Genomic DNA, 20830 nt, shown 5'->3' on the forward strand with positions numbered 1-20830 from the left:
TTTCTTTTTTTTTTTTAAGAGAGAGAGAGAGAGAATTTTTTTTTTTTTTTTAAAGAGAGAGTGGGGGGGGAGAGAGAGAGAGAGAGAGAGAGAATTTTTTTAAATATTTATTTTTTAGTTCTCGGCGGACACAACATCTTTTTTTTTTTTTTTTTTTGACACAACATCTTTGTTGGTATGTGGTGCTGAGGATCGAACCCGGGCCACACGCATGCCAGGCGAGCGCGTTACCGCTTGAGCCACATCCCCAGCCCCGAGAGAGAATTTTTTAATATTTATTTATTTATTTATTTATTTTTTTTTTTTTTAAAGAGAGAGTGAGAGAGGAGAGAGAGTGAGAGAGAGAATTTTTAATATTTATTTTTTAGTTCTCGGCGGACACAACATCTTTGTTGGTATGTGGTGCTGAGGATCGAACCCGGGCCGCACGCATGCCAGGCGAGCGCGCTACCGCTTGAGCCACATCCCCAGCCCTTAATATTTATTTTTAGTTCTCAGTGGACACAACATCTTTGTATGTGGTGCTGAGGATCAAACCCATGCCGCACGCATGCCAGGCGAGCGCGCTACTGCTTGAGCCACATCCCCAGCTCCTTTACTATCTCATTTCATCTTCACAATAATCATGGAAAATTTCAATCCAATTTTTCTGATGAGGAAGCCAAGGCTGCAAGATCAGGGCCCAGGGCCCAGGGCCACTCAGCAAGCAGCGGTGGAACCCAAACTGGCAAATCTGCACCTGTGCTTTTCTCCTTCTGGCTCTGAGTCCATCCGGGAGAGGTGGTCTGAAAAACAAGCAAGAACTCTAAGGCACAACCTCTGAACTGTGAAGGTGGTATCTCTGGTTCAAGCCAAGAATGGCCTGTAAGTTCAGGACGGAGAAGCTCCATGAGGAGTTTACAAACCAAAGTTGTCCAGGTAAAGGAGAGAGGATCGTTCCTGGCTTGTAGCTGGTCACCAGCAGCACTGGAAGAGGCTTAAAAGACATGGGGGAGGGCTGGGGCTGGGGCTCAGTGGCAGAGTGCTTGCCTGGCATGTGTGAGGCACTGGGTCCGATCCTCAGCATCATATAAAAATAAACAAATAAAGGCATTCTGTCCACTTACAACTACCAAAAAAATTAAAATAATAATAATAATAAAAAGGACATGGGAGATCTGGGCACAGTGGTGCACACCTGTAAGGCCAGCATCTGAGGAGGCTGAGGCACAAAGATCGAAAGTTCAAGGCCAACCTCAGCAATTTAGTGAAGCCCTAAGCAACTTTATGAGAACTATCCCAAAATAAAAAAGGCTGGGGGGCTGATATTGTGGCTCAATGGTAGAGTGCTTGCCTAGCATACATGAGACACTGGGTTCGATCCTCAGTACCACATAAATGTAAAATAAAAATATTGTGTTTACCTAAAACATAAATATAAAAAAATTATAAAAATTAAAAAGGCTGGAGATGTAGCTAAGTGGTAAAGCACCCCTAGGTTCTATTTCCAGTGCCAAAAAAATAATAAAATAAATAGGTCTGGGGTATAGCTTAGTAGAAGAACATCACTAGATTCAAACCCCAGTACCTGGCAGAGGTCAGGGGCAATGGGGAGGGAGATGAACCAGGGCTGGGATAAACAGGCAACCCTCAACACTCATCTCTGACACCCCACCCCCAAATCCCAAGCCCCCATGTATCACAGGGAGAGTTAGAATTAGCAGTTTTCTAGGTTCCCCCCCACACCCCCACAGGGCTGGGGATGGAACCGACCTATGATCTATGACCTTGCATGTATTAGGCAAGAACTTCACCTAAGCCACATCCCCAGCCCAAACCCAGAGCCTCCTGAATGCTAAACATGTGCTTGTTTCCATATTATGTTGACTCCTAGATCCACACCAGGCTCTTGCTTTGGATCCTGTATATCTAAAGCACAACAGGAGAGCAAGAACTCCCAGAGCTTCTCAAAGTCCTTGATGTTTGATATTGACTATGCCATGAATGAGACATTGAATAAGTAAAAGCATTAAATGATCTATTTAATTATTTTTATTTTTTTGCTTTCCTGCAGCGATAGGGACCAAACCCAGGGCTTCAAACATGGTAGGCAAGTGTCCTACATCTGAGCTACATCACTCATGCTCTTTTTTTGTATGGTGCTAGGGATTGAAACCATGGCCTTGTGCATTACGAGGCAAACACTCTACCAACTGAGCAATATCCCCAGCCCTCTCATGCTCTTTTTTTTCTTTTTTTTTTTTAAAGAGAGAGTGAGAGAGAGAGAGAGAGAGAGAGAGAGAGAGAGAGAGAGAGAGAGAGAATTTTTATTTTATTTTATTTTTTTATTTATTTTTTAATATTTATTTTTTAGTTCTCGGCGGACACAACATCTTTGTTGGTATGTGGTGCTGAGGATCGAACCCGGGTCGCACGCACGCCAGGCGAGCGCGCTACCGCTTGAGCCACATCCCCAGCCCCCTCTCATGCTCTTTTTATAAAAATCTTCTATTTATTCTATTCTAAATTTCCCAGGCTGACCTCAAAATTATAATTATCTTGCCTCAGTCTCTAAGTAGCTAGGATTGCAAGTGTGCACCACAGCTTCTACCTGGGCAGACTATAAAACTTAGTAAAGCAATCACAAGTTGCTTTATAATTATATTCTTATTTACAGGAGTAATTTTACTGGCAGAATCTATTTTTTCAGTGGATATGTTAGGAATTTCTATATATATGGGCATTGTACACATACATATCTGTGTGTATGTTCTGCAGGTATGTATTTCTATGTATATTCAGGTGTGAGGTACTAGGGAGGCAGAGGAATGAAAGAACAGTCATCCTGGAAGACAGACCTGAGTAGGAAAGCATTCTAAGGTCCTGCTCTGGGCCATGATGGCTCCTGATATGCAGAAGGTGCTGGGCCCCACCCTGATAACATAATGTCTACTTATCAAGGTTCCCAGACTACCCCACCCAGGCACAGACTGTCCTGCAGCTCACACCCTGATCAAAGCAGCCCCCACGCCCAGCTAGGGGCCACAGCTATAGGATCTGACTTGTTGAGATATCTCTGTCCTTTACTTCCCAGATCCCTGGTTTCTACCCAGACTCACCTTTAGATTTGGTCCCCAGGGACCAGGCAGAAGTCTAGGAATAGAGTGTGGAAAGAATTTTGGTCCTGGTGCATGAAGCCTTCACTTCAGTAAAGGAGTCCAAGTATCTGAGGTCTCTGAGTAGTGGTAGCCTGGGAGGTGGGCTACAAGGAGGCAGAAGCAGACAAATAATTCTTACCTAGCTGAAGCATCTGGGTTGATGACAATTTCTTACCCAAATACTTCACACTTGATTCTTAAAACTTGGTGAACTATTCATCACTGAAGTTCAGAGAAGTGTGACTTGCCCCAGTTATACAGTTAGTGAATTAAAAAATAAAGAAGGGAAGTAAACCTGCACTATTTCACGTGTGCTAGGCTCTGGTCTGGAAGCCTGAGAATAGTGCTCATAGAATCCTGTATAAAGTAGATATTGATCAGGGGCTGGGGATGTGGCTCAAGCAGTAGCATGCTCGCCTGGCATGCGTGCAGCCTGGGTTCGATCCTCAGCACCACATACAAAGATGTTAAAAAAAAAAAAGTAGATACTGATTGATCTCATTTTACATTTGAGGAAACTGAGGCAGAGAGCACAAAGCTGTATGCAATGAGTCAAAACTGTCATTCAAGGCCTGTCACAACTAAACCTGGGTTCCCTCTATGGTCCCAAGCTGTTTTTAAGAATATTCCATGGGGTCTGGCATGGTAACACATGCCTGTAATTCCAGTGACTCAGGAGAATGAGACAGGAGGTAAAAGTTCAAAGCCAGCCTCTGCAACTTAGTAAGACCCTAAGCTATTTAGTGAGAACCTGTCTCAAAATAAAAAACAAAAAAAGCTGGGGATGTGGCTCAGTGGTTAAGCAAGCCTGGGTTCAATTGTCAATACAAAAAGAAAAAAAAAAAGCTGGGGGAGGGGGAGCTTTCAGGTTTTCAACAACAGCCCTCTCTATGGCATTTAATAGGTTCCTCTAAGGAGGTGACATGGGAATTAACTTGCTTAAATTCCTGTGGGCCAGCATTAGGGCTGTGTAAAGTGTTTTATCAGCAGCTGATTTCCTAGTCCTCACAACTGTTTGAACCAGGGATTATTATTATGCCTATTTACAGATGAAAAGGAGGGTCCAAGAGAGAAAGTAGCTTCTCTGAGAAAGCTACAGATTTGTCTTTATTCTCTCCTTATTGTAGTAGGCTCAGCTTGATGTTAGCCATCAGATATGAACATTTACTTAATTTAGTAGTGAGTGTGTGGTAGAAATACATTGATGAATAAACCAGCTCTCATGATTATTGACTTATACAAATAGGGCTGGGATGTAGCTCAGTGGTAAAGCACTTGTCTAGTATGTTCAAAGCCCTGGGTTCAATCCCCAGCACTGAAATTAAAAAAAAAAAAAAATCACATAATGGAGGGATTTATTTATTTTATTTATTTGCAGTACTTGGGATTGAACCCAAGGATGCTCTGCCAATGAGCTACATCCTCAGTTTTTTGTTTTTTACATAGGGTCTCGCTAAGTTGCTGAGGCTGGCCTCAAACTTGTGATCCTTCTGCCTCAGCCTCCCCAGTAGCTAGGATTACAGGTACCACCATGTGATAATGGGGATATAAATAGAAAGACCAGGAAGAGTTCCATTAAGTAACACATATATGAAGAAGGAACAGAAGTTAACTGGACAAGAATGGAGGGAAAATTATGCTAAGCAAAGGGTAGAACATATGTCAATTAAATGGCAGAAGGAAACAGAATGCCTTCAAAGAACCTAAAGAAAGTTGAATATCTCTTCCTACTCCCCATCTTGATCTAGTTTACCCTGTAAAGGAGAGGGAGCTTCTTCAGAATGAGGGTCTCAATAGTAGAAGCCCTACTTTGAAGAGCTTCTACTCCAGAATTCTCCCAGAAACCCAGAATTGTAGAGGCAGAGAACCAAACAGCATTGGGCTCTCATTTTAAGTGCCTTGAACTCTGGAAAATGGGCCTCCAGCCACCATTTTATTTTATGGCATTAGGGACTAAACTCTGGGGCACTCTACCACTGAAGTACATCCCATACCACCACCACCACCACCACCGCCTTTTTTTTTTTTTTTAAGATAATGTCTCCTGTAATTTGTCTTGTGAGGCCTCAAATTTAAGATCCTCATGCCTCAGTCTCCAAATAGCTGGGGTTATAGGTATGCCCCACTGTGCCAGCTTCCCAGTCACTCTTACACTGGCTGCCACAAGACTTGGGGATTCAGCAGCACCCTTCTATCAGGAAATCTTGCCAGGGTAATAATAGGCAAGAAATCTTTCTGCCCTTTCTGGCCACCTTGGGCTCAGCATAAATAAAGGCAGGGGCAGGAGCTGGGAATGGAAATTTGGCCTGAGGGTCTTGTAAGCTTGCTCCCAAATTTCACACAGATCCAGCTGCTGGGACCCTCCCTGACCTATAGAAATTCAATTTTTATTCCCTACCCTCACCCAAAACAAACCCTTCCACCTGGGTTTTGATTAATAACCCAGCCCTGAAGGATGGGGAAAGGCTGCTCTTTCCACTCCCTAGCTCAGCAGACAGATGACCAGCTCCATGAGAGTAGGGTGAAAAGTTTAGTAAAATCCTTAAAAGAATGATGGTTAGAAGGAGGTAGAATGATTCCATCCCCACCACCACATTAAAAAAAAAAAAAAAAAAAAAGCCTAGGACTGAGAATGTGTGATGTGTGGTACAGTAATCCTTGCTCTATGAAGCCCAGCAAGGGAAGGGTTAAGAGGCCAGGCTTTCTAGAACCCAGGAAAAGTGCCCCACCCAGGGGAGGGGCTGGTGGGTTATAAGGCAAGCAGCTTGAGTGCAGTGCAGTGGAAGAGCCAAGGCCTCCTTACATCCAAAGGCATCCCCCGGTGTGCAGTTCCAGCTCCAGGTAAGAGCTCCTTTCTGGCTTAGCCTGTCTTCCTGTTAGTCTGACCAGAGGAAACCTACTTCATTATGTTATCTCTGCATTACTCTGGTCCTGGGTCCCTGGGATCCCAACAGACCCTACTTTGTAGGGGCTTCCTCAGGCCTGTCCCCTTCCCCTAAGCTACTTGGGCTGTGGATTATCAGCTCCCCACTTGGTCCTTCCTCCCACACCACTGTCTTCTCAGTTCTGGGAAGGAACTGAGAAACAGAGAGGAGAAAGTTGTGGAATGTCCAGTTCTTACCTTTCCTGCCCTGTCCCCAGCCCCTAGCTCTCCCTGCCCACTGTGCTCTCCAAGCCTGCTTCCTGAGCCTCCGGTAGGGCTCTGGCTGGGATATCATCATATACTGTAAGTTTGTGATGAGATACTACAGTATAGATGATGTACTAGTCCGGGTACCCCCAGCTTTGGATCCTAATGAAGAAAGCAGGGGAGATGCTGCAAGCCCAAGGGCTCACCGCTCAAACTGCTGACTGCTGGGGCACTTGGGAATGGCGAGGAAACCGTTACCATTACTGAGTTTAGTAATGGTAACGGTTCTCTTGCTGCTCCCCAAAACGGCCAGAAAGAGTGCTGAGGACCCTGGAGCAGCCTCCTAGAAGAGAGAGAGACTCCAGCTCCAACAGGAGTCAGTGGGTGAGGGAATGGGTGTTTTCTCTTCCCTTTTCTGAAGAAATAAAGATGAGAACCAGAACAATTGTCTTTTAATTTTATTAGTATCCTAAGAATGGGCAGAGGAATGGGGTGGAAAGGATCAGGAACTTGGGGGAGCAAGTGGGTGGCACTATCTTACTCGGGAAACTCAGGCCTTTATAAGATTTCAAGGTGGACTGGGGTTGTGGCTCAGTGGTAGAGCGCTTGCCTAGCACATGGAAGGCACTGGGTTCAATATAAAGTTAAAAAAGATTTCAAGGTGCAGGAACTAAGGAGAAGACAAAAATATCTTCCCTGCTAAGAACTGGCAACTTAGGACAACACTCTAGGCACAACGCCTTGAGAGGAGGGTGGCACTACCCCTACCAAGAGGTCAGTTTCTAAGACCAACCATAGCTATTAACCTAGGAAAACTAACTGGGAAGTGAGCCAAGACAGGCTCCTTTCTCCAACAGGAGACATAGCTGGGCAGGAATTGTGCAGGACTCAGCAAAGTGGAACCAGCCAGTGTCCATGCCACTCATTAGGCCCTGGAGGTCCCCTCAGCAGGGATAGTTCTGGTCAATGACTTCTGCTAGAGTGGGATGCCCTGGGAAGGGCAGTAGGGGTTGTCACTTGAGTAGCTTCACAGAAAGGCGTATCTGAATGTCACAGAGGAAGATGTCCATTAGGTCGCAGCCCACCTCCTGGGCAATCTGGGAGATAAGATGGCCCTTCTCACCAATCAGGATCCTCTGAGAGTGGGTAAAAGAGAGGGACATGGTCTGCTTTCAGGGCTCCACGTGGGGGGGAAGAACCCCTGCCCAACATAGCCTTTGTCCCTCCCATGAGTAGGTTCACTTACCATATGAGATTCTTTGGGTACCAGAAGGTTCTGATGGATTATCAGCTCCCCACTTGGTCCTTCCTCCCATACCACTGTCTTCTGTACAGGGAAATATGACTAATCAGATAGGTCCATCTCTGCTTCCTGGCACCCAGCTGTACTGTTCTGAGTATGCCTGGTGCCCCCAGATCCTTTCACTCTGCTCGCACCTGCTGCACATTGTAGGGCACCTCCTGGGGGAGGTACTCTAGGAGTTTCTCTCGGATTTTGTTGGTACAGATCTCTTCAGGTGTCTGGCTAGTGAGGACTCCACTGTGGAACTCCCAGGGTCCTGGTTGGGCCTGTGCCAAGAGGTATTGCTGTGGGCACAAAGGAATATGTGGCATCTTAACTCCAACACATTCTTGCTCCTAGGAAAATCTGAGACCTATCTTGACACAATAGAAACCAAGGGCCACCAGGCACAGTGGCACATACCTATAAACCCAGCAGCTCAGGAGGCTGAGGCAGGAGGATGGTGAGTTCAAAGCTAGACTCAGCAACTGTGAGGTGCTAAGCAACTCAGTGAGACTTTGTCTCTAAATAAAATATGAAATAGGGCTGGGATGTGGCTTAGTGGTTGAGTGCCTGAGTTCAATCACTGGAACCTGCCCCCCCCACCAAAAAAAAAAAAAAAAAAAAAGAAAGAAAGAAATCAAGGGCCAAGGCCAACTGACCTTTAGTGTCTTCACATCCTCTTGGCTTAGAGCTGACAACATGAAGATCTCCTGGAAGTTGGGCCAGCCAATCTTTCGAGCATTTTTCTCAGACTGTGTGTTTAAGTCCTTGGCTGCTGGTCTAGGACAATGGGTGTCAGGACATGGGTGGAAGGCCTGTCTTATATTAAGCTTCTTTCCGTTAACCACACCTTCAGTGAGAGCTGCTGTGAGCTCCAGGAGAATTGATTTCTGCTTCAGGCAATCTACCTGGATATGGAGGAATAAACAAAGTATGTGGTCCTGCTGACCACAGCTCTTTGAGAGAAGAAGATCCCTTTCTCAGGTGGGCAGTGCCTACCTTGTTCAAGACAAGAATGCTGGGAACCTGAGAGAACTGGGTCAAGCACTGGAGCACCTGAGGGCTGAGCTGATTTCGAGTCCACTTGTCTGAGACATCCACAAGAACTAAAACTGGAAGATGGCAGGAGAGACAGAAAAATTAGTATGTGGCCACTCTTTTTCCTGTCCTCATAAAAACTTCCATGCTATGGGCTCTGGCAAGTCTCCAACCCCCAAACTACCAGGGATGAAAGGCCATGACCCCTGTAAATTTATATTCCCATACTGAGCCTAACCAAGGTCAGCAGATTCCATGCTCTTCCATGGATCTTCCAACAAAGAGAGCTCCAGATGGTGCCTGGGGGACAGACATATGTGAGGAAAGGTCTCATGACAGATGCATTTTTTTTGGGGGGGGCATCATTAGGGATTGAACTCAGGGGTACTCAACCACTGGGCCACATCCCAAGACTTATTTTCATTTTCTTTTTTGTATTTTATTTAGAGATAGGGTCTGAGTTGCTTAGTACCTTGCCATTGTTGAGGCTGGCTTTGAACTCTTGATCCTCCTGTCTCAGCCTCCCAAGCCGCTGGGATTATAGAGCTTAGCCACCATGCCCAGCATGACTGATGCATTCTTGATTAAGAATGGGTTGTGGTAAGAGGATTTTCTAGCCCCTATGATGGAATCTCCCCACCGATTTTCTATACCTTCCCCTCTACCACCACCACTTTCACAGCCACTACCTCTTCTGTTTAACAGGACTGATGATTCCAGGTGTGTCAAGTAGAATCTAGAATCAGAAAAGAAAGATAGACAGACCCCAGAAGAAAAGACTAGGGAATAAGAGAGAGGCTGTCTTTAATGTTAGTAGCCTGTCCTCCCTTCTTAGCCAAACTTTTAATGACTTTAGGGTTTGTTTTGTTTTTGTTTTGGCACTGGGGATTGAACCCAGAGGTTCTCCATCACTGAGTAACATTTTTAGCCTTTTAAAATGATTTTTTAACTTTGAGGCCAGGTCTCATTAAGTTGCTGAGGTTGGCCTCAAACTTGTGATCCTCCTACCTCAATCTCCTGAGTCACTGGGATTATAGGCATATACCACTGCACTCAGCCTGACTTTATTACCATTTAGCAATGCTTTAATTCTAGATGAGATCCGAGAGGAAGATGGTGAATCAATGTAAGATTGCAGGGCAGTAAAGAAGGAATGATAACTTCAAACTAGATGGCAAAGAAGAAAAAGTAGAGAGAACTGCATTGAACTTCAAGGAAGAGGAGACTCCCTTCCCTCAGACAAGTGACACTAAGTATCATTTTCTTAAAGTCTAATGGTAGGGGAGACTTTCTTGGCTTTATCCTCTGTACTGTTTCCAGAACTCCCTTTGCAGGTACCTACCACCTGAGATTCCTTCTCTGTGATGACCCCCAGAGCCTGGCAACGTGTAGTGTGCACCTTCTTGGAGACAGGGAACACCTGTCAGGAACAAAGAAGTTCCAATGAGATACTAGATCCCTCTAGGACTATCCATGAAGGCAAAACAAGAAGAGATTAAAAAAAAAAGTGGGTGCAGTATATGTGGATCAAAATGAAACATACGTTTCGGCCTAGCAGCTGGTTAGAAAGCGTTGACTTCCCTGCATTGGGAGCTCCCAGGAGGACCACTCGTAGCACTCGGGGATTCTCAGGCATGTCAGGGGGTTGAACCAAGAGGAGATTCTGCTCATCTGTGTTTAAGTGGGGAAAGAAGTGAGATATAGTGCAATCCGGACTCTCTGTTAGCTACTCAGCCCTTTCCATCCACAAAAGAAATAAGATTAAGGGTCTGGGGTTGTGGCTCAGTGGTACAGTGCTTGCTTAGCACATGTGCAGCACTGGAATCATGACAGGTTCAATCCTCAGCACCACATACATGTAAATAAATAAAGGTATTGTGTTCATCTACAACTAAAAAATTTTTTTTTAAAGATATAAGATTAATGAACCAGGCTGAAGCCTCCTAGACTTGACTTTGAGACTTTGATTGGTCTTTAATTTGTTCTTGTTTTCTAATCTAAGCCCCTTAAATGTTCTCATATGTAAAATGGAGCTGACATTATGGTACCTACTTATAACTTTCTTTTGACAACTGGCAATTGTGCAAAACCACTTAGTATAATATATAGCAATTAACAGATGCTCAATTACTGCGTGTAATTGTACTGTGTAGCTGTGTCTAGAAAACATGCATCCGTTATAGCTAAGTGCAAGCACAGTGTTCCTATAGTCCCAGATACTCAGAAGGATGAGGTGAGATAACTACCTGAACCTAAGAGTTGGAGACCAGCCTGGGTAACAGGGAGACCCTGTTTAAAAAAAAAAGAAAAGAAATAAAGAAGGTGGTACAGCTTGATTAGACAAGACTAAAAATTTCTCTCCGGCTCTGACATATAATCCTAATAAAGGCACTATGAAAGCTCTGCAAACTTTGTCTTTCCTTATTACTCTGTAATGCAATTAACAGTTTATGTCCAGCATCCCTACCAGACTCTAGTCTATGCCACTAGAAGAATAAAGTGTGCTATTTCCCAGATGTAACTCAGTGTCTTTACACTGTAGATGGGGGTCAAGTAGAAGGAGCTGGACATACATTTATTGGATCAAATTTGCTTGCTACATGGAGGCAGGGAGGCACAACTCTGCCTTGCCTCGTGCTCTTTTACCGTTGCTGGTTACGACCAGATCTGGTCTCCTACCCAAAAGTTATAACTTTCATGGCCTCAAATTCTTTTTTTTTTTTTTTTTGGTACCCGGAATCGAACCCAGGGGTGCTTAACCACAGAGCCACATCCCCAGACCCCTTTTTATTTTTATTTTGAGGCAGGGTCTCACTAAATTCCTTAGGGCTTTGCTAAGTTGCAGAGACTGCCTTTGAACTTGCAATCCTCCTGCCTCAACCTACTGAGTTGCTGAGATTACAGGCATGGACCATCACTCCCTGCTCAAATTCATTTTTTATAAAACCGGGCCAAAGACGATATCCCCAGAGAGTCTTTCCGACACGAAACTTTCAGTGCCAAAGCCAAGACAATCCCAGGAAAACCTATCTAATTCCTTTACCTCTATACATGGACACCGCCGGAGCACATGAAGTCAGCGAATTCTCGGGCTGAGAGACTCCAACGAAGTGGTCCATAGCTGAGCCCTGGCCATAATGGCGAGAGGCTGAGGCCAGGCGGGGATTAGAGAAAGTGGCAGCCCCCACACTGGACACGCACCTCCTTTGACAGCCTAAAAGTGAACGAAACGGGGCCACCCATTCCCTCACCGCGTGGGGACCCAGCTGCCAGACTTTCAACCCCGCGCGAACAAGCTCAACCCCACACCTGCCAGGGGCAGCCATTGCCATCGCAATGCACTCCGGGAACCGACCAGAGCGCTCCTACGATTGGACAGCGAGTCCGACAAAACAGGGAGTAGAAGAGAGATAGACAGGCCCAAACAGAACAGAGGCGTGTGGGATGTTGGAGGTTTGGTGGGGGAGGAAACGCTCTGGAGACTAGATGAGGCTAAGGAAAGAAAAACCCCGTGTAGTATTTAGGGTCTGTATAAGTATGACAATAGTTTTGGGCTCGCATAACATATTTTCTTCTCCTGCCAAGGTTTTGTAAAAGGTCTTTCTAGTCTGTCACTTGAACGACTACATCTCCCATGTAGCCAAGCGACAGAAAACCTCTTCCTCACTTCTCGAGTCGCCCCACGGGAGAAATTTCGTGTGTGCAGACGGCTAGTGGTTTGGGTCGTGGTAGGGGACGCTCTGATCCCTGTTCCTGTAAGGTTTTTTTTTTTTTTTTTTTTTTTTGGTACTGGTATTGAACTCGGGGGCGCTGTACCACCAAGCTACACTTTTTTTTTTTTTTTTTTTTTTTAAGACTGAGTCTCCCTAGGTTGCCCAGGCTGGCCTCAAATTCATGGTCTTCCTGCCTCAAGCTTCTTGAATCTGTGGGAAAACAAGGGACAATCATCGCGCCCGACTTAAAGATGGAATTAGATCCCCAGTCTCCCCCCCGCCCCCGCATTATCATTTTGTTTTGTTTTTGGTACAAGGATTGAACCCAGCCTGGGGCGCTCTACCAACTGAGACATATTCCAGCCCTTTTGATTTTCAGACAGAGTCTCGCTAAATTGCTGAGGCTGGCCTTGAATTTGCGATTTTCCTGCTTCAGTGTCTCCAGCCACTGGGATTACAGGTGTGTGCCACCACGAGTGGCATCCCCCAGCCCTTTTTTGTTTTATTATTATTGCTATTGTTTTGGAGACAGGATCTGGCTAAGTTGCTGAGGCTGGCTTCGAATTTGGCGATTCTCCTGCTTCAACCTCCCAACTCAAATTATAGGCGTGCACCACCACCGCCAAGCTGAAGTGGAACATTTTTGTTTGCTTATGACAATCATCCAGTAGACAGGAAAAATAAAAAGTGATGATATAGGGTCTGGGGTTGTGACTCAGTGGTAGAGCCCTTGCATAACATGTGTGAGGCACTGGGTTTGATTCTCAGCACCACATACAACTAAATAAAATAAAGGTCCATCAACAACTAAAAAATATTTTTTAAAGTGATGATATAGGACAGAAGAGGGGAGAATTTTGAAGGTGGAAAGAACTAAGTGTTGCTGTTGTAAGTATAGAGAATTAGTATCCAGAGAATCTGAATGACACAGAATTGACAAAGGCTTGGAAACCCAATGCAGTGATGGTCTGCAAATGACACCAGGGCCTCAGATTTCAGGAAGCCTGCTTTGTTAGTGGAAGGAATAGCCTTTTGGGAACATTATATTCTAGATGTTCTTTGGGCATAGAGGTGCCCATGGGGAAAAATGCTACTAAAATATATGGGATAGCCAGCAATGAGAAAATTTGTAAAACTTTTTGGTATGTATTAAATGAACAGTTTGGTGAAATGCCATTACAATTGTAATTAAAGTAAAGAGAAATTTCCAGGTTAAATATGGTAAGTGAATGAAGATCTTAATTATATAAATGCAAAATCATCCAAGAATCGGCTGGAGATATAGCTTAGTTGGTAGAGTGCTTGCCTGGCATGCACAAGGCCCTGGGTTCAATCCCCAGAACCACACACACACACACACACACAAAATCATCCAAGGAACACATACTAAATATTGCTGGGCTAGCAACAGATACAATTATGGAAGAATCCCAGGATGATATAGAAACCGAAGTAAAATGAGTTAAAGTGACTTATCAATTCTTTTTGCAGTGATAGGAATCCAATTCAGGGTTTCTCACAGGGTAGGCAAAGAATCTACTACTGAACCCTACCCATAGAAATTCTTTTTGTAAGTAGATATTTTCCCTCAAATGATAACATAGGGGATTTTATATTTTGTTGGATTAGGATAGGCTCATCAAGTGAAATCTGGGTTCATTTCCCAGCATTGACATTTATTTACTGTGAGTTTGGAAGAGTTAAACTTTCTGTCACTCTCCTTATCTGTAAAATGAAGATGATGACCATAAACATCAAATGGAACATATGTTCATTTGAATCCAGGACTTAGAACAAAGTAGGCTTACAATATATGTTTTTATCCTAAGGCTAATTATTTTACTCCCCTAGGGATTTAGTTCCATGAATTATCTCTTTTTTTTTCTGTGCAGAGAATTTTTATCTGTACTACATTCATTTCATTAACATTTAATTTAAAACTGCATAATATCTTTTAAAAATATATAGATAGATATATATATGTGTGTGTGTATATATATATATATATATATATATATATATATATATATATTTTAGAAGTAGTTGAACACAATACTTTTATTTATTTTTATGTGGTGGTGAGGATCGAACCCAGGGCCTCACACATACTAGAAGAGCACAACCCCAGCCCTAAAACTGCATAATATCTCATAATATCTTCAAAAACTTCTCTGATCTCAAATCCTTTTCCAAGTGTCACTCATCTTTCTCACTAATATGTGAAGAAAGTACAGTGAAAATGGTGAGAAAAGCAGATGGATTCCAGAGATTTAAAATGATAGAATCAGTAGTTTGTGCTGGACGTGGTGGCCCATGCCTACAACCAGTGTCTAGGGAGGTTGAGGTAGGAGGATCACAAGTTCGAGGTCAACCTCAGCAATTTAGCAAGACCCTGTCTCAAAATTTAAAAAAATAAAATAAAAAAAGACTGGAGATGTGGCTTAAAAAAAAAAGTTGTGCTTTAAACCACCCTTTAATTCAGCCACACTGGTGTTTATATCCTTTGAATAAACTTAGTTTGTATTTGCCTTAGAGCCTTTAAACCTGCTACTTTTGCCTCCTGTACTCTTCCAGATCTTGTAAGATCTTGTATCTGTTCCCCATGCAGGTCTCAGATCAAATATCACTGTCTCAAAGAGGCTCTTCTTCATAGTTTTATTACTACCTGAAATGATCAAAAGGGGTCTTTCTGTCTTTGATCTTACCAATCTCCCTGTGGCCCCAACCTGACCAAGTCACTCTATTGCTTCACTGCTCTGAAGATAAAGCACAAACTAATTAGCATTATTCTGGCTTGTTTGTAAGTCCCATTCTCTTGTCACTCTCTTTTTCCTGCTCAATTAAATTTCTTTTAGATCCTCCAATTTGCTGGTATTAACTCTCACTTCCAGGGCTGGGGATGTGGCTCAAGCAGTAGCGTGCTCGCCTGGCATGCGTGTGGCCCGGGTTCGATCCTCAGCACCACATACCAACAAAGATGTTGTGTCCGCCAAGAACTAAAAAATAAATATTAAAAAAAAATTCTCGGGCTGGGGATTGGCTCAAGCAGTAGCGCGCTCGCCTGGCATGCGTGCGGCCTGGGTTCGATCCTCAGCACCACATACCAACGAAGATGTTGTGTCCGCCGAGAACTAGAAAATAAATATTAAAAATTCTCTCTCTCTCTCTCTCTCTCTCTCCCCCCCCCCCTTTAAAAAAAAAAAAATTCTCTCTCTCTCTCACTCTCTCTCCTCTCTCACTATCTTTAAAAAAAAAACTCTCACTTCCAGGCTAATAGATTGTTTCTTCCCTGACTGCTTAAATCCTTTTCTTTCTCTCTACTTCTTTCCTTCCTTCTTTCTTAGTGGTAGTTGCCCTACCACTAAGCTATATTTTGAGACAGAGTCTTGCTAAATTTCACGGGCTTTTCTCAAATTCACCATCATTCTGCCTTGTCCTTCCAGGTAGCTGGGATTTCAGATGTGTTGACCATGCCCAGCTGGTTAAAGCTTGGAGGACTTTTTTTCACCTGTCTATGACAAGGCAATTTATAATACTGTGGGTTTTTCCTATGGGGATTGAACCTAGGGACACTTAACCATTGAGCCACATTCCCACCCTTTTTATTATTTTTATTTTTTTATTTTTTAAAGAGAGAGGGGAGAGAGAGAGAGAGAGAGAGAGAGAGAGAGAGAGAGAGAGAGAGAATTTATTTATTTATTTAGTTAGTTTTTCGGCAGACACAACATCTTTGTTTGTACATGGTGCTGAGGATCGAACCTGGGCTGCACACATGCCAGGCGAGCGTGCTACTGCTTGAGCAACATCCCCAGCCCCCCCTTTTTATCTTTATTTTTTTATTTAAAGACAGGATCTTCCTAATTCCTTAAGGCCTCACTAAGGTCCTGAAGTTGGTCTCGAACTTTCAATCCTCCTGCCTCAGCCTCTTGAGTCACTGAGATTACAGGTGTGCACTACTGCACCCAGTTAAATTTATGATATTGTAATGGAACACATAAATTATAAAAGCCAGAAATCATGGGTTTGATTCTCATCTCTATTATTTATTTCATGACCCTGGACAAGTAACCTCTGTTTTTAAAATAGAGATAGTGATAATATTCTCATGGGATTATTATGATGATTGAGAGAATTGTCAGGCTAGGGTTTAGCTCAGTAGTAAAGTGCTTTCCTGCCACATGCATAGCCCTGGGTTCAATTCCTAGCACTGCAAGAAAATAGAGAAGGAATTGCTGTGTAAATGTTTGATGTTGTTACTATATTCTATTGAACTGTAAGTTCTGTGAGAACAGGGTTTGGATACGTTGTTCATTGCTATATCTCCTGCACCTAGAATCATTTCTGGCACAGAATAGTACTAAATAAATTTTAGTTTAGTGAGTGAATAAATGACATCTTTTTCTGGATCAGCTCTCTCCTTGTGGTATCTTATGGCTCCAGCAGCTTTAGATATTACATCTTCTCATGTCCAGATTCAATGGGAAAAAATAATAGATTTTCTCAGAAGCAAAATTCTTGTGCTTTTTGTCTCTGACTCTGTTTTGAAACATCCCTGAAACAATCATAGCATCTTCGGGAATGTTATATCCTGATCAACTTGGGTCTGGGGTATGTGCTTCATGCCTAGAGTAAGCCTCATCCAAACCATATAATCTGAAAATAGAGTAAGGGTAGTTCTTTGAATGACTATACTGGATATTGTGAATGAATACTTAGCAGAAAAAAAATCCACTAGGGCTGGGATTGTGGCTCAGCTGTAGATTGCTCCTCTAGCATGTGCAAGGCCCTGGGTTCGATCCTCAGCAACCACATAAAAATAAATAAACAAAATAAGGGTATTGTTTCCAACAATTTAAAAAAATCCACTATTGTGCCGTTGGTAAGAAATTCAAATATGGAAATGGCCCAGGAGACCCAGAAAGGCTTAAATATAGGAAAATACACTATCTTATAAACTCCAGCAGGCCTTCCCAGGAGGCTGCATGTGGCAATACCCCAGTAGGCAGGAAAATATTTTTTTTTAAAGAGAGAGTGAGAGAGGAGAGAGAGAGAGAGAGAGAGAGAGAATTTTTTAATATATATATATTTTTTTTTAGTTCTCGGCGGACACAACATCTTTGTTGGTATGTGGTGCTGAGGATCGAACCCGGGCTGCACGCATGCCAGGCAAGCGCGCTACCGCTTGAGCCACATCCCCAGCCCCGGCAGGAAAATATTGATGATATAGGACAGAGCACAGAGAAGGAAGACACAATTCCCAGAAATTTCAAGATCAGCTTAGGGCTTTTTTAAAAAAGGCATCTATTCATTAGAACATAGTGTCAATATAATTCTTCCTCCTTTCTGCCTCTGTAGTTCCCCTGTGATGCCAATTGTGCTCCCTCTCCAAAGGGTAATACTTTTGCCAACTCTTCAAAGCCAGGAGTTAGTCTTAGGGATTGATCCTGGGCTCCACCCACAGGATGTTCTTTCTGCCAAACACATTGCTTTGTCAGTTGTTATCTGTTACTCTACATAGGGCAAGATGATACTGACCAGGTGGTAGGCAGCTCATACATTAGGCCTGAAGCTACGTATAGATTTGCTCTTCTAGGGCTTGCATTAGATGACAAATTTTATACTGTTTTTCAAAAGCAGCATATAGCTATATCCCCAAAGTTGCAAGCATCTGAAGAGAAAAAAAGACTTCAAAAGCTGAGTGTATGAGGCAGGAGTATCGTGAGTTTTCACCATGGGCCGCGGCCCTGCCTAGTGTTACTGGTACTGTAAAAACAAGCCATACCCAAAGTCTCCTTTCCGCCAGGGTGTCCCTGATGCCAAATCCGCATCTTTGACCTTGGGTGGAAAAAGGCACAAGTAGATGAGTTCCCACTCTGTGGCCACATGATGTCTGATGAATATGCGCAGCTATCCTCTGAAGTCTTGGAGACTGCTTGTATTTGTGCCAACAAGTACGTGATAAAATATTGTGGCAGAGATGGCTTTCATATCTGAGTGCGGCTCCACCCTTTCCATGTTATCCATATCAACAAGATGTTGTCCTGTGCTGGGGCTGACAGACTCCAAACAGGTATGTGAGGTGCCATGGGAAATCCCAGGGAACAGTGGCCAGGGTTCACAGTGGCCAAGTCATCATGTCCATCCATACCAAGCTGCAGAACAAGGAACATGTGATTGAGGCCCTACACAGGGCCAAGTTCAAGATCCCTAGATACCAGAAGATCCACAACTCAAAGAAGTGGGGCTTTACCAAATTTAATGGATGACGAATTTGAAGACATGGTGGCTGAGAAGCGCCTCATTCCTGATGGCTGTGGGGTCAAATATATCCCCAATCGTGGTCCCATGGACAAGTAGCGGGCCCTGCATTCATGAGGGCTTTTTTTTTTTTTTTTAAGAGAGAGTGAGAGAGAGAGAGAGAGAGAATTTTTAATATTTATTTTTTAGTTCTCGGCGGACACAACATCTTTGTTGGTATGTGGTGCTGAGGATCGAACCCGGGCCGCACGCATGCCAGGCGAGCGCACTACCGCTTGAGCCACATCCCCAGTCCACATGAAGGCTTTCACTGTGCTGTCCCCTTCTTAATCTCACACACACACCAATAAATCCTGTATTGTATCCCCCCCCCAAAAAAAAAAAAACAAAAAACCAAGCCTCAGCAATTTAATGAGGCTCTAAGTAATTCAGTAAGACCCTGATTCTAAATAAAATACAAATAGGTTTGGGTGTTGTGGCTCAGTGGTTAAATGCCTCTGGGTTCAATCCCCAGTACCCAAAACAAGACAAAACACAACAAAAAACCCAAACAACAAAACACCCAAAACAGAATGGTGGCACATGACTCTAAATCCCTGCTACTTTGGACTCTAAAGTTAGAGTTTAGAGTTTGAGACCAGAAACAACAGAGAGACACCCCCCCCCCCCCCCCCCCCCCCCCCCCCCGAGCCAAAAACAAATAAAACAAACACCCTCAGATTCTTAGGTGTTTTTCTGAGAAGGCAGGAAAGAATAACCTTTAGTTTCCCGGTAACCTGAGAATCCCATTACAGGTAAGTGTACATATCATCCTGGCAACTTTCTTTGGATGGGGTAGATTGGTACCAGGATCACTGAGCCACATCTCCAGCCGTATTTTATATTTTATTTAGTGAGAGGATCTCACTGAGTTGCTTATCTTCACCATTGCTGAGTCTGGCTTTGATCTTAGGATCCTCCTGTCTCAACCTCCTGAGCCACTGGAGAGGGTGTGCCACTGCAGGGGTGTGCCACTGCACCCGGCTAACTTTTTTTTTTTTAATATTTTTAATTGTAGATTAACACAATACCTTCATTTTATTTTTTATTTTTATGTGGTGCTGAGGATTGAACCCAGTGCCTCACATGTGCTAGGAAAATGCTTTTCTACTGAACTACAACCCTAGCCCCTCTTCTGGCAACTTTTACAGAAGAAAAAGAAATAAGGTCCTTGCTTAGCATCTGGACAGCCATCTTAAGTGACAGCTGCCATTTTAAGGAAACAGTTTCACTTTTCCACCTGAGGGCATTTCGGAGAAAGGCTCACCACTCCCTCATACCAACCCAACCCTTAATCACACGTGTTGGGAACCACTGGGCTCTGATTCCTGAGCCTGGCCTATAAAAAAAATCCCAGAGGGCTGGGGGGATGTGGCTCAAGTGGTAGCGGGCTCGCCTGGCATGCGTGCGGCCCGGGTTCGATCCTCAGCACCACATACCAACAAAGATGTTGTGTCCGCCGAGAACTAAAAAATAAATATTAAAAAAAAAAATTCTCTCTCTCTCTCCTCTCTGTTAAAAAAAAATAAATCCTGGGCTTCCCTCCCTCCCTTTGTTTCCTCCTCCTCCTTCTTTAAAAAAATAAAATTAAAAAAAAATTCTCTCTCTCCTCTCTCACTCTCTCTAAAAAAAAAAAAAAAAAAAAAAAAAAAAAAAAAAATCCCAGAACTCAAGCCTGTTTTGCCTCTCTCTCCTATAGAGAGATGGCCTTTATTTGTCAGCTCTGACAAATAAACTCTCCAGTGTATCTCTGCCTGTTCTCCATCTTTCATTTCTCGCTTACCTGTCTCTTGTTCCTTGCTTTTCCTTCAGTTAGTAACAAGTGGGCTCTATTGCCTCAAGCATCTCAATGACACTCTGCTTTCAGCATTCTCAGTTTTTATTCTAGGGCCTGTTCTTTCCAAAATGAAGAAAACTTTCCTTTATCTTAGATTAGAAGTTCAAACATTCATATTAGATCTTTTTTTTTTTTTTTGTTCTAGTCATTGAACCCAGGGGAAAGTGATATTGAACTACATCACCAGATTTTTTTTTTTTTAATTTTTGAGACAGGGTCTCACTAGGTTGCCCAGGCTGGCCTCAAACATAGGATCCTCTGTCCTCAGCCTCCCAAATTGCTGGGATTACAGGCATGTGCCACCATGCTTGCTAAAGGTTTGTATTAGATTCTGAGATCAGAATTTTTTTTTTTTTTTGGTACAGGTGATTGAACATAAGGTTGTTTAACTTG

The 20830-nt window shown here is 43.5% G+C and overlaps 1 protein-coding gene and 1 pseudogene across 2 annotated transcripts; one reads left to right on the plus strand and one right to left on the minus strand.

Annotated features, from left to right (window-relative positions):
• Window positions 1–6708: 6708 nt before the first annotated feature.
• On the minus strand, window positions 6709–11947 carry ERAL1 (Era like 12S mitochondrial rRNA chaperone 1). Its single transcript, XM_081271686.1, has 10 exons — window positions 11634–11947; window positions 10134–10261; window positions 9933–10010; window positions 9280–9326; window positions 8829–8890; window positions 8552–8664; window positions 8212–8460; window positions 7705–7854; window positions 7514–7594; window positions 6709–7403 (listed from the first exon to the last, which is right to left on the minus strand). Exons 1-10 carry the CDS (start codon window positions 11920–11922, stop codon window positions 7281–7283), a joined length of 1320 nt encoding a protein of 439 aa, XP_081127812.1. The 5' UTR covers window positions 11923–11947; the 3' UTR covers window positions 6709–7280.
• Window positions 11948–18034: 6087 nt separating this feature from the next.
• Window positions 18035–18678, plus strand: LOC308636393 (large ribosomal subunit protein uL16-like; annotated as a pseudogene). Its single transcript has one exon. The product of its transcript is annotated as a large ribosomal subunit protein uL16-like (transcript).
• The last annotated feature ends 2152 nt before the right edge of the window (window positions 18679–20830 follow it).

The sequence above is a fragment of the Spermophilus citellus genome (genome assembly GCF_964194105.1).
Source record: "Spermophilus citellus genome assembly, chromosome: 17".
NCBI classification, from domain to species: domain Eukaryota; kingdom Metazoa; phylum Chordata; class Mammalia; order Rodentia; family Sciuridae; genus Spermophilus; species Spermophilus citellus.

What these genes read in the sequence shown, in the direction of transcription:
- ERAL1 (XM_081271686.1), bottom strand. Translation starts at nt 11,922, where the DNA reads ATGGCAATGGCTGCCCCTGGCAGGTGTGGGGTTGAGCTTGTTCGCGCG. An exon ending in GGCGGTGTCCATGTATAGAG is followed by an intron (nt 10,262 to 11,633) that starts GTAAAGGAATTA and finishes ACTTAAACACAG; the next exon opens with ATGAGCAGAATCTCCTCTTG. An exon ending in TACCCAAAGAATCTCATATG is followed by an intron (nt 7,404 to 7,513) that starts GTAAGTGAACCT and finishes ACCCACTCTCAG; the next exon opens with AGGATCCTGATTGGTGAGAA.